General features: G+C 39.3%; 1 protein-coding gene across 15 annotated transcripts in view; it reads right to left on the reverse strand.

Moving 5' to 3' along the window:
• CADPS2 (calcium dependent secretion activator 2) overlaps window positions 1–14,820 on the reverse strand; it is a 560,752-nt gene that overhangs the window by 178,113 nt on the left and 367,819 nt on the right. For all 15 annotated transcript variants that reach the window (XM_048836201.2, XM_048836202.2, XM_048836197.2 and 12 more), the window contains one exon: window positions 7,961–8,027. In XM_048836201.2, coding sequence (XP_048692158.1) covers window positions 7,961–8,027 — 67 coding nt within the window. The remainder of the gene's footprint in view (window positions 1–7,960; window positions 8,028–14,820) is intronic.

Genomic DNA, 14,820 nt, shown 5'->3' on the forward strand with positions numbered 1-14,820 from the left:
CCAAGTCTTCCTATGTATTATACAATGCTCAGCAAAACTTGATTTGAACTGATCCTGATTTGAATCTGTGGGCGCTATAATAGTTTATATAAATCCAAATAATAAAAAACAAATAAAAGTTAATTAAGACTATTACAATCTATAAACTATGAAGGCTGCTGATGTATGATTATTGAAATATCATTGATGGACAATTGGGTAACTTGATCTGCTCAGCTAAAGAAGTGAAGGTGTTTGGTTTTCATGTATATACCAAAAACATTGTTTTAGTTTCATCAGTTTTTGTCTCATCAGGAATCAGTGCTCCTGCCACAACGTTATTGTTATTAGTGTTAATTATTTTTGCAGCAGTCAAAAGTGTGCAAGGTGCTTAGTAGAACAAATAAGAGACAAGTCCCTACTAAAAAGGGCTTACAATAAGGAGGAAAGAAAAAATATCTTATTTTTTGTTCACTGCTACCCTTTTAAATGTATGTTAAACCCTCCCTCACCATTCCAAGCTAGAGTAATGCTGTGTATTCACTTGGATATGAATAACACACAACAACTGTACCCATCTGGCATGTAATTTTGAGCTCACATTTGCTATTTTTCCACATATTTTTTCATGAATCACATATTGCCATTTACAGACAGACTCGTCAATAGCCACTGGTACTAATTATAGTAATGATCCCCCCCCACCACAGAAAACTGTGATTGAACCTGAGCCACAGTCCCCTTCCCTATACTCCCATCTGGGTCACTACAGATTCTCTTTGCTGTCTCACAACAAGGTGGCAGATTGTTTGGGCTGGAATTAGGGAGGCACAGGTGTTACCTCCTGCTATAAATTCCTTAGTTACCCTATTTCCCTTATGTTTTACTGGATATTTAACTGATGCAATCATACTCTCAAGCCCAACAATATACGGTACTGCTAATAAAAAATCCTTCTTACAGTATAATGGTAAAGCAAAATTATACATTTAACCTAAAATATTTTCAAATTGTAAAAGTTCCTAGGAAAAAAGATTTAAAAATAAATCTACAAAATCAACACTCACTGGGCTCTATGATTATAAAGTGTGCGCCCACTTTCTTTTGTTGTAGCGCACGGTCACATTTTTATGTATAAAATCTATGAGGCCAGGATTTCAAGGGCCACCTTGAGGACGAATTTCTGGACTAATGCCCTATGAAACCAATGTTATACCTGAGACACATCAATGATATTTTCATCCTCTGAACAGACATCCTAAACTCCCTCACAGATTTCCACCAAAACTTCAATAACCACTAACCACCCATCAAACTAGAACACTCCCACACCAGGATCAACCTCCTGGACACCACAATCGACTTCAACAATGAAATCCTACAAATAACTATATACAAGACACCCACAGGACCACCACACCTCCCTTCACCAATCTAGTAACCACCCCAGTCACACAAAAAAATCTGTTATCTACAGCCAGACACTCAGATACCACAGAATATGCTCCGAGGAGATAGTCCAGGATACACACCTTAACTCACTTAAAACCGCCTTCAGCAAACAAGGACACTCCTCCAGAGAAGTAGGTCAGATCATGGAATGGGCCACCCAAATATCCCACGAGAACCTGCTTCATAATGGGAAAAAACCATTCTGACCACACACCCATAGTTGTCACCTACCACCCTACACTGGGACCGATATGGGGCTATCATTAAACAACTACAACACATAGTCGATGGGGACCCCATCCTGAAATACTTCCAGAATCCCCTCTTCTGGCCCTCATACAAGCCCGCAACCTCATCATCGCTCATCATCAGAAGCAAGGTCCCCACAGACGAGGACACAGCAACTCAAAGTGGCACAAGATCCTGCCAGAACAACAGATGCAAAATCTGCAGACATAACCCCACTGCTACCAATACCCCCCGCAACTCATCTTTCAAGATCCAGGGGTCCTACACGTGCCTATCACAACAGGTAGCGTACTTCATCCAGTGCACTGCATGCCTCAATATCAGCTACATGGGTGAAATGAGACAATCACTACGCTCTCGAATGAACTCACACAGAAAATAATAAAACACAAAAACACCATATCACCTGTGGGCAAACACTTTTCACAAAGCAATCACTACATATTTGACCTCTCAATCTTCATCCTCAAAGGAAACCTGCACAAAACCTTCAAAGGATGAGCCTAGGAGCTTTAATTCATAACTTTGCTAGTCACTGAAAACCATGGACTTAATACAGAAATGGATTTATGGTTTATTATAACAATCTGTAACCCACTAACCCTCCCCTCTCCCTTTGTTTGTCCTATGACTGCAAAGGTATTAATTGGCCACTTCACTTTGAATGGTCTCTTAGAACATGCCAACTATTTACTCTAAACCAGTGGTTTTCAACATTTTTTCATTTGTGGACCCCTAATGAATTTGGAATGGAGGTGCGGACCCCTTTGGAAATCTTAGATATAGTCTGTGGACCACCAGGAATCCGCTGATCAGAGGCTGTAAACCACTGTTCTATGGTAACAATGACCTTTTCCCAGACCCTTTAGATACAGTCTGCGGACCCCCAGAGGTCACAGCTCTAAACAATCTGTTCCACCTTTAGATGCGATACTCTGAGTACCTTTCCCAGACCTGAAGAAGAGCTCTGCGTGGCTCAAAAGCTTGTCTCTTCCACCAAAAGAACTTACTCCAATAAAAGATATTACCTTACTCACCATGTCTCTCTATGCATAAAAATTTGCACCTCCTGTGTGGCTCATGCCCTTGCAGAATTCTCCTACCCAGGAGATAGGGTGTGGGTACTGCTAGTTCACGGAGAAACTTGAAGAGCATATAAGAACCTTCCTCTTTTTCTTACATTTTTGAGATAGAGCTTAGGATACGTGACTGAGTTGGTGAGATGAGACTACAGAAAGCTACAGAACTCAACAACAATATATACAAAACTAAAGCTACTAGTTTATATTTATAGCTTGGTTGAATGTTCATAGATTCATAGATTTTAAAGCTAACGTGACCACTGCAATAATCTAGTCTGATCTCCTGCTTAACACAGGCCCACAGGACTTCCCTGAATTCTTTTCTTTTTGAATTGGAACATATCTTTTCCAATCTTGATTTAAAGATTTGTAGTAACAGAGAACCTGCCACAACCCTCATAAACTGTTCCAATGGTTAATTACTCCCACTGTTAATATTTGTGTCTTGTTTCTAGCTTGGATTTATCTAGCTTCAACTTCCAGCCACGGGATTTTATTATACCTTTGTCTGCTAGACTGTAAAGCCTTCTATTATTATATTTCTGTTCCTCATCTAGATATCTATAAATTGTGATCTAATCATCCCTTAGTCTTCTCTTTGTTAAGTTAAACAGATTGAACTCTTCAAGTCTCTCATTATAAGGCATGTTTTCCAATCCTTTAACCATTCTCATGGTTCTTCTCAGAACCCTCTCCAATTTATCAACATCCTTCTTGAATTGTGGACTCCAGATTTAGACACAGTATTCCAGTAGTGGGCACACCATTGACAAACACAGAGGTAACATAGCCTACTCAAGATTCTCCTGTTTGTACATCCAAAGATTGTGCTAGGCCCTTTGGCGAAAGTGTCACACTGGGAGTTCATGTTCAGCTGATCATCCACCACAATGCTCAAATCTTTTTCAGAATTCCAAGGATAGAGTTCCTCAGCCGGTAAGGATGGCCAACTATCCCCTACTACCACACAACTAAGTCAACACAGCTCATGGATTTCTTGTAGGCATCATAGAGGAAGTGGATCTTAAGAAAGAGAGGTTAGTGAGCCTTACAAATTATTTCTCAATATAGGAAGTTTTAGACATACAGACATCACATACTTCGTCCTGTGTCAAATTCATCCCTAGGTGGCTGAAGAGGGAAGTCCAAGCACCACATTTAGAAATTGGTAGGTGAGATCATTGGTAGTAAAATATTAACTCTAACCATAAGAATATAAGAATGGCCATCTAGATCAGTGACCTGTTTCTGACAGTGGCCACTGCCAGATACTTCAGCGGGAGTAACAGAACAGGGCAATTTCAAGTGATCCATCCCCTGGCGTCCAATACCAGTTTTTAGCAGATGGAGGTATAGGGACACCCAAAGCACTTTGTCCCTGATCATCTTGGCTAATAGCCATTGGTGGACCTATCATCCATGAACTTAGCTAATTCTTTTCTGAAACCAGTTATATTTTTGGCTTTCACAATATCCCACAGCAAAGAGTTCTCCAGGTTGATCACGCATTGTGTGAAGAAGTACTTTTTCTGTTTTAAATCTGCTGCCTATTAATTTCATTGTGTGACCCCTACTTCTTGTATTATGGGAAGGGGTAAGTAACACTTCCCTATTCACTTTCGCTATTCCATTCATGATTTTGTAGATCTCTATCATATCCCCCTTAATTGTCTCATTTCTAAACTGAACAGTCCCAGTCTTTTTAATCTTTCCTTGTATGAAAGCAGTTTCATCCCACTAATAATTTTGTTGCTCTTCTCCACAACTTTTCCAATTGTAATATATCTTTTTAAAAATTGGGTAACCAGAACCACCCTCAATATTCAAGGTGTGGGCATACCATGGATTTATATAGTGGCACTATAATATTTTCTGTTTTATTATTGATCCCTTTCCTAATAGTTCCTAACATTCTGTTAGATTTTTTTGCTGCTGCAGCTCACTGAGCAGACAATTTCAGAGGACTATCCATGACTTCAATATCTTTCCTGAGTGGAAACAACTAATTTAGACCCCACCATTTTGTATAGCTGGGATTATTTTTTCAAATGTGGATTACTTTGCAGTTATTAGCTCAGAATTTCACCTGCCATTTTGTTACCCAGTCACCTAAGTTTAGTGAGACCTCTTTGTAACTCCTCACAGTTTGGACTTAACCATGTCAAGTAATTTTGTGTTGTCTGTAAATTAAAAACAGAAAAGGACAAAGTATTTCACGTTTAGAATCTTTCCAACCCATTTTTACTGAAAACAAACTGTAAGGTCCATGGTTCAAAAATGAATTCTTTCATGAAAGTCTTATAGCTAAGATATACAGGACCAAATCTTGCAGCCCTTACTCAGTCAAAATTTCTAAGGATTTCTGTGGCAGGTCATAAAGACAGCAAGATTTAGCCAACATGTCTGAGATAACAAGAGCCCCAATATCTGGGCAGATGGACTTCTGGCATTTAATGATGAAAAGAACAACTAGGCATGAATTACAATTATAACAGAAATGTCTCTCTATTTGGCTTATTGGAAGAAGAAAATATTACCAGATTGTATGCAAGATAAAATATCAGAACTGACTCTTTTTTCTTCCTCTCTAAAATATAAGATATTGTGCCCCTGTCGTTTTCCAGTTTGAAAAGAAGGATGGACAGATAGCCTTCTAAAGAAGCGACTGGATTTTAAAAGGAACAAACAAACAATTATATCACAGAACAGAAGTAGTTAGAATTTCCAAATACTCAAAAGCCAGTTGTATCCATTCTATACTATCAAACTGTTCCCTCTCAGACAGGTATAATTTCTAAATAAAAGGGAGTAACCACACTCCCACATCACTCACAACAGCTTCCTGCACATCAGCATTACACATTAACGTCACACTTGAATAATAATTCAAGACCATGTGTAAACCATGTTGAAGGCATCTATCATATAACTGAATTTTATGTGCTTTAATGATGTAAGTCAAACAGATATGAAAGAGACAGAGAGAGAGGGGAGGATCACCAAGAATGTCAATAATGAATCAGTACAACAGGTTGATATGCATTGTTACATGTTTATTTCAAATCTTTCACTTGCACTGATAACGTGAGACAAGTAGCATGTATAGATCACATCAATAAGCAGGGCCTGACTGTATAGCTAATATTAAATTCACACAGTATCTTTGTATAATATAATTTGTTGATTTTTGTAGCTACTTCATGTTATGATTCTGTCATGCTGACATCATGCACCAACTTCACTGATATGGGCCAAAATAAAGCGCTGGTGTCTAGTGCAGAAGATCATCACAGTTAGAAAATTATTGTAATGATTTTCCCCTCGATTCTAGCTGGAGAACAGAAAGTGGGAGATCATTAAAATTAAGTTTATTGGACTCAGCTGGTCTCCTAGTTGGTTCCACAACCTCTCCATCCACCCCCCTAGGTCTGCTAAGGTGCTCACTTTCTAGGACTTTCATGTCTAGGAGGTCCACAAATAGGAAGAGAATAGAGCCTTTTTGTGAGGTAGAGGGCAGTAGAACAGGGGGGCTGCAGGAAGGAAGCATGGGGGAACAGCAGGATGAGAGGCATTCCATCCCTTCTGTGCACTTTAAGAGGTTCACTGCCTATACACAAGCCTTACAGAGCAACATCAGCGTCATCCCCACCCCGCTAAGCCTTGGGAGGCTCATAAGGGGCCCTAAAACCTCCCCTGGGAGCCTTAAGAGGCTCAGAAGAACTTGTCAAGCCTAACTAAAGTGCCTACTCCTCTTCCCCAGTGAGCCTGTGCATTCTTATAAAGATTTTTACCCTAAAGTCATAGGGTGGAGCTTGATTTCACACCACTGAAGCCATTGACTTCAATCGAAGCCAAACCAGATCCAAGTGCTTTCAACTTTTATTTTAATTTGAACAAGGATTTTGTCTGGGATAGTTATTATTCTGCTTAATGTCCTTTAAACTCTCAGAATGGGAGTGGCAAAGGGGAGCAGTTGAATGTGGATGAACGACAGAATGCTAGAGCAAGGAGATGGGTTTCCAGTAAAATAATTATCCACTGTTTTAGAAATCCTTGGGCTGATGAACTCCCCACAGGCCCACCAATAATATAAATAACACGTACTCAAGGAGATTCATATCATCACCACGGCACCTTTCTGCCAGTTAGAATAGGGACACACAAAGGAGAAGAACTGACTCTAAAGTACATCACATTTTCAACCATGACCTGAAAACAATCATCATCCTGAGAATGCACAGAGGGCATGCTGATTTTTTAAACACTAATTAAAATTGCTGTTCATTGCTCCAGTCTGACAACTCATGTAAGAAGCATATGCATTTCTATTCCAAAATTATTATTCACATATTTGGTTTAAATGAAAAATTGTTTTCTCTTGCCACGGAGGGCAGGACAAGAGGCAATGGGTTCAAACTACAACATTGCAGATTTAGATTAAATCTCAGGAAAAATGTCCTAATTGTAAAAGCACTAGGACAATGGAACAAACTACTTAGAGGAGTTGTGGAAGCTCCTTCACTGGAGGTTTTCAAAAAGAGGCTGGATAGCCATCTGTCTTGGATGGTTTAGACTCAACAAATGCTGTATCTTGGCAGAGGGTTACACTAGATGATCCCTGTGGTCCCTTCTAACCCTATAGTTCTATAATTAAATGGCTAATATAGAAAGGATTCTCTCTCTCTCTCTCCACACACACAAAACAAAAACATCAAAAAAGTATAACATAGTAGTACCTTGTTACTTTTATTTAATTTCAAATACAGAACACAGTAGTTGAATTAGCTCATTCAGGTAGGATAAATATATTTTACTTTTTACAAATATTTTTTTATTTTTTCACTGAACAGAATGCTGTTAGAAAGGGCCATGCTTGATGGGATAGTTCAAGACCATAGAATTTCACTCAATAGCGTCTTTAAAACTGAACTCTTATTCCGAAGTTCTTCTGAGCAGGATCTGGTCTATGTGTATGTGAAATGCCCTCACACTTTTGTTCTCTGAACATATTATAAATAAAAATAATGATGCTGCTAAAAAATCTGGGAGAGTTCTGTGAACATAAATTGAAGGTATGTATTTACAAAGGAGAATATGCTGCTTGAACATTGCAGAATCACAGGTAAGATTTTACCATTCTGAGAGTACATTTCCAAAAACTTCACCATCCAAACTTGGCAGACAAAGAAACTACTAACCTGAACAAGAACAAAGTAGCGTTTTTTCCATCTTTTCCAAACCTTCTGTCCAAGAGCATATAAATACCTGCCAAGTTAAAAAAATGTCATCTGTGAATAAACAATGTGATATAAAGAGGAGCCAATGAAAACAATTATTCAACTATCAATCCTTCCTTTAAATTAAGCAGTCATCTCCAAACAGAAGTAATTTTCTCTTCTATTTATTCAAGCCATTAAAAATGCAAGTGTGTAAATATTCCTTTTCACTCAAAATTAGACTGTAATTAAAAATATGACAACGAGAAACAGACACAAACTGATTGCATTGATATTTAAAAAGACTAATCTGCTTGGCTCTTTTATGCAAGCAATTGACACTGAAAAAAAAAAAGGGAAAGACAGAATAGAAACATGACTTAACGAATTAGAACACTTATGGCTACACACACACACACGAGTGTGTGTTTTTGTCAAAGACTTAGACTGCAGGCTCACATTTTTTGCTCCGTGCAGATTTACTTTGTATTTCTAATTTTTTGCTGTTACTTCTTCAACACGGTTGAGTGGGGGTAAGTTTTGTATAACATCAACCATAGTGCCAATGCGGGAAGATGATCAAATATAAAACTGCCATCAAGGAAACAGGACTTCATTCTCTTTAATGTAAATAAAACTGAGGTTCCCAAATACAGATTCACCTGGTGTAGAGAATAAAAAACTAGACTTCGTGTTCCCAGGGACAGAGAATTCTAGACTTTGGTAAAAGTCTGGGCGGAAGAGCAACACTGTAGTTATCTTAGGAGCAGCAGAAGGGTGCAGACTAGCAGCAAGTTTTATAACTGTTTTTTTCATTTTATGATTGTCAGACTCCTAATCATGAGGAGGACAAGCCTGCTCATAATGTCAGAGGGCAAAAGAAGGTGGTCTGAAATGAATGTCCCCAACAGCCCAGAAAAGCTGAGAGAGAGCGCCTTGTAGAACCTGAGGGAGAACACCACAACCCCTGCCCAGGAGCTGTCCCAATGAGCCTGCCAGACTGCACTGAGGATAACTAGTATAATTCATGGAACAAAACCCGTGTACAAAACTCCAATTCAGTGTCTGGATTTGATGGGGCTGGGCTCAGATAGCATTCCCCAGAAAAACATATATTCAGAGTATAAACTCTGGTGAAAGTGCTGAAGGCCCCACAACAAATAAGGATATAGAAGAGAAACCCAGAGTCCTAGGCATCGACATCACTGGCAAAATGAGAAAAGCCCTCAGCACTGATGGTGCCATAGTAGACATCTCAGGGTCACAGATTTTTGGATTCTTGATCATGCATTTTCCTTTTCTGACGTAGTGATGGGAACTCCAGTCCCAAACATGGGTGAGCACTTCTCTTTCTCTTTTCCCTTGAGTTTGAGGACAACCAAAAGTGGTATTTAAGTGTCCTTGACCCACATGAGACTGCGCAAACAGCACTGCAAACTGACAGTCCTGGGTTAAAGCACTGAGGAGAATCATGGTATCAAGAATCTGACTGGTTTCAAACCTGAAGCTCTGCAGCAGAAGGTCTGTCTACCTGCAGTTAAGGAGGTAGAGAAACACTGATTTTTCCTCCGAGTGTGGAGGCTAAGGCCTCCTGGTGACTGACAGAGCTAGTTCTGCCTCCAAAACTTCAAGCAAGGCTGAAAACTCACTGTAGGATCTGTGGACCATGCCTCACTAAGAAAAGGTGGGATATGGGACAGAAAGTGACAAGGAGGGGCTAAGAGGTATGTTACCTTACAAACTATCAGCTGCTCTACAAGAAAAATGAGAGACAGCATTAACTCTCCTCTGTGTATTCTATGTCTCTTGTCCACAGAGGCACAGAGTGTAATGGGAGCACTGAGTTCACAATAGCACAGGGTCTGATTCTAACATGCAGCCATCGCTGCATGGGAGTATAGAGGGGACAGCTGCTTGAGGTCCAAGGGGTTGGGACTGTGGCTCCCTGTGGATAAAGTGAGCTGTAGCTCACGAAAGCTTATGCTCAAATAAATTGGTTAGTCTCTAAGGTGCCACAAGTACTCCTTTTCTTTTTGCGAATACAGACTAACACGGCTGTTACTCTGAAACCTGTGGATCTCTGGTTTCTGCTGTCTTTTTGGGCTCAATCCCCTGTGTTCTGCACCCTGTTAGCAGTAAGGTGCAGGCACTAACTCGTTCCTTCCACTCACTTTTGCAGAGGACAGAAGAAAATGCGCTTGTGTTTCTAAACAGATTCTTGCACTGTATGGTTATTACAGGCGAAGGATATAACTTTTGCCCACTGAGAATGTATAGGACACAACTGTTTTTAATCAGACTGTGATCATTTTGTTATATCACACACTGAACCTCTCCCCTCATTATTAAAACATGGCGTTATCTTCCCTTAGTTTATGCCCTGGTACAAATGTGTAAGAATTCTGCTTTACTTGAGCACCGTGGTTTTTTTTGTGCTAGTGAGATCAGACAATTCGGTTTATGTACCAGAGGTTTGTTTGCAGGACTGCTGTGTGATTGTGTTCTGGCTGAACACTCTAGAGCCTGCTGTGTAATTCCCATCTTCTCTCAATTGTAGGATTATCTTGAATTTGATAAAAAGAAAGTTTAAGAAACTGGGGGTGTAAATCAGACCTGTCAGAGAAAGGGCATACTGGGAGCACATATTTAACTGTTTTATGTGAGAATTTTTAGTGTTTGCCAATAATATATGTATTTACCACACAGAGTGCCAGAAACATACTCTAATGTGTAATGTGACTTGTTTTACTTTTCATATATACTTTAAAAGAGGCAAACACTTTCCCCTAGGTTGGAACATTTATTCTTTTTTGCCAACACATACCCATTCTTCTCCCTTGTAATTTCTTTCTTTTCAGTGATCATGTTTGCAGGAGGGAAAAGTGTGAATGGAAATGTCTGAAGAACAGTAACAAAAACATCTACAGAATATTGGTCTCATCCCTGGGGACAAAGGAGACCACAGAGCAGCTCAGGAAAGGGGGTGCACAGGTGAGATTTGTGATCTCTCAATCCTGAGCCCGCCTTCTGCCAAGCAAGTCTTCTGGCATAACTCAGAGGAGTGATGCTTTAATCATGCTGGATGCCAGTGGCCTCCTGGGGCCAACACAGCAGCTAGGAGTAAAGAGCTGGAAATTGCTGAGATACAGGGACATCCTGACCATGTGCACTTACCGCTGGGTGTGGCCCCTTAGTGTATGTCTACACTGCAAATAGGCACCCGCAGCCAGCACATGCCAGCTGACTGGGACTCAGGATGCAGGGCTGTTTAACTGTTGTGTAGATCAGGGGTTCTCAAACTGGAGGTTGGGACCCCTCGGGGGGTCATGAGCTGTCAGCCTCCACCCCAAACCCCGCTTTTCCTCAAACACTTATAATGGTGTTAAATATATAAAAATGTGTTTTTAATTTATAAGGGGGGGGGGGGGCTGTCACACTCAGAGGCTTGCTATGTGAAAGGGGTCACCAGTACAAAAGTTTGAGAACTACTGATGTAGATCTTCTGGCTCGGGCTGCAGCCCAAGCTCTATGACCCTTCCACCTTGCACGGTCCTAGAGCCTGAGCCCAGACTGTTTACACTGCAGTTAAACAGCCCTTACATGGAGTCCCACCAGCCCAAGTCGGCTGGCCCAGGCCAGCCACAATTGCCTAACTGCAGGGTAGACATACTCAGACGGTTACAAAGGGAGCCATCTCTATGCCATCAGAGGATCCCCCGACTCCAGGATAATCCTTTCATGCCCAGCAATGCTGGTTGTAGGCCTGGAATCCATTAGGGTTGCAGCATAAATTGAACACCCCACACTAAAGGTCTTCTCTGAGACCAAATGAGCATAGCATGGAGAAATGACAAAGGACATCTTAATTGTATGATGATCCATGAACATTTGATCTCTGAATGAAGTCTTTCTATAAGAAAAAAGGTGGTGGGGTTTTTTTGTTTTTTTTAAAACTTCTCTTCCCACATGGTTGTTTACAATTAAAACTTCTCTTCGATACTCTTTTTTTATTACTGTCATTTAAATGGGCACAATGCTCAAAATTTACCATCAATTCAAAACCAGTTAAAAAATATAGGGGAAAAAGCCTATATTCCTCTAGTAAGTACGATGTTAAATACCAGCTTTCTCTGGGGAATGAGAGCAAGGGGGAGGAAAACGCTGCCTATTTAACTGTAAAATCTGCTGTTCTTACATAGGATTAGGTAACAAAGAAATTAGCACTATTGACACAAAGCGGGGATTTAACACAGAGAAGCAAAGCCTTATGGCATTTGGTTTTACAAATCACTATAAACACACAACAATAATCTTAAACTATTAATCCCTCTTCCAGGGCTTTCTGTAAACAGAAGTGCTATTTCCTACTGTAGAACATTTCAGTAATTACCCAGGGCTATGTCATATCTTCATTCCACATGTGAAAACTCCTGTGGCATCATAAAGAGTTAAACATTCATTCTGGAGTAGCACTTGGAAATTTCATATTAGGAATTTATAGGAATTTTAGTTTGTCACAAATTGTGGCCAGGGCTCACTGGGGAGAATGGTAAAATGGACAGATCCCAGAGGTGAAAGCAATGCTTAATTTGTACCAGGGCTGAGTCCCAGCACCTCTAGGTTTGCCACATCAGTTATGAAAGTAAAAAAATTGCTTGTGCTCCGGCAGCTCTTTCATTACAAATTAAGCACTGGGTGAAAGAGACCTGGGATTTCACTGGCGGACCTTGTGCCTCTGGGAGAAGGGAAGACCTGAAGTCTTTGCAAACCAAAGTCCCTCTTTGTACCCTTTATACTCTCATACAGGGGGAGGGCAAGAGGGCTCAGAAGTGAGCTGAATCATAGGGGCTAGGCTTAGGAGGTTCTACCCTTAGTTATTAGTTATATGGTGGGAGCCCTGTAACCCCACACTGGACCCAGTTAAATGCCTGGTATATGGGCACCCCTGCCCTCCGCTCAGTTAATAAAGTTGCAGCTTGCTGCTTAAATCTATCCCCGTGTGTACCTTCATTCATTTACACATGCTGATCAATCACTCCATGCACAGAATATGCCCTTAACACTATACCTTGGGGTATATGCCCTTTTGATTATCTTCAGCCATACTGAAAAACACAGCAGTCATTCTCTCATAGATTCTCTCTCTCTTTGGGAAACACTGAAACATATTTTGTGTAAAACTCCAAAAAATCATATGCAGATACAGCTGATATGATATTCCTCAAAAATATCGTACAATTTACTACATGTACTCTCTCTCGCTCTCTTTAATTCTGGTTCCACCATCGAGACAGTCAAAGGTAATTCTTGAATTATTACAATTTGGCTACATATTTAGATGGAGGCCTCTGAAAAAGTACTGTTACACTTTGCTTATTACGAAATAGCTTCACCTTCAGCTCTATTTCTCAAGATCCACTTTTGTTACAACACCTATTACAAATTTGCCAGTGTTCAATGGGTAGGCTGAAGGCAAGTTGGGAAAAGTTGTTATTTATTGATCTATGTAATCACACAATTTCAAACACACAAATATAAAAGATGTACATATATTAACAATGTATATATTTGATTGTCCAGCTCCCTCAACCTTTGTATATTTGTTCATTTTCTTAATTTGGTAGTAATCTGAGGCTAGCACAATGGAGCCCCAATCATAATCAGGGCCTTTAGATAAGACAAGACAATATGAACATATATTAACATTAGTAGTATTAATAATAATAGGGATTGAAATTCAACACAAAATTATTTAGAAAATAAAACCTTCTTAAAAGTTTGCTGTTTTAATAATAGCCTTGAAAATTGTTTTGTCAAACGAACATGCTATATTTCCCTTTTATTTTCAATCCACATAAAGAGTTGAGCTGTAGAACTCAGAACTGTATTATAATCAATTCAAGTAATAGATTAAAACTATCTATTCTATACTGCTTGCCATATTTTTTCCAACAACAAAAATAGAATTAATACACATTTCATGGAATTTTTATAATTAATTTTCTGGATGAAATAAAAACTGTGATGGATGCTGATTTTATTTATATAACAATGTAAGGGCAGTCAATATCCTTTTATCTGAAAATAAAACAAATTTACTGAATGTTGTACTCCTCAAATATTTGCAATGCGAAAACTGTTTTTGCTAAATCTGACAAAAAAATTTATATACAATAAGCTTAAAGGTTTTTCAAAGTACATATCCACATATTACAAAAGTTCAAAAACAGTTAAATATTGTAATTTAGTTTCAGTTATGTGGTGGCATATGTGTCAAAAATGAAAGAGGGTGGCAGATTATTTGCACTAAATTCATGCTGTGAGAGTTCAGGGATTTAGTTTTTGATGAAAAATCAGCACTAATGAATAGCTGAAAATTCTAATTGTGTGGAATACTGGAACTATTCACTGCTGGGAAAAAAGGGAAAAGGACTTATTACTTCAACACAGATCATTTTTAGTCTAGCTTTTTATTCTAAGGAATGAAGCAATCAATTTACATCTTGAATGATAAATCCTCTACTTTTACAAGGCTTCATTTATCACAAACAATGAAAAAATACAGAAAGAAAAATCAATACATATAGCAGTTTAGTCCAGCAAAGGGCTTTCTTGAAGAGAAACCTCAGTCAAGGTTGAAGGAGCAATTAATGCAGTCTCAAAAAACTGGGCCATTCTGATAGAGTTCGGTTAACATGTGGCAGAAGTAATCATCCACTTGTGAAAATGATTTTCAGTTCATTCTCAAACACCTTTCAGACACTCATGATCCCATTTAACTGACAACAATACAGGCTATCTGTGGGCATCATTGCATTTGATGTGAGAACCAATAGGGACCA

Source organism: Caretta caretta, chromosome 1 (genome assembly GCF_965140235.1).
Source record: "Caretta caretta isolate rCarCar2 chromosome 1, rCarCar1.hap1, whole genome shotgun sequence".
NCBI lineage: Eukaryota > Metazoa > Chordata > Testudines > Cheloniidae > Caretta > Caretta caretta.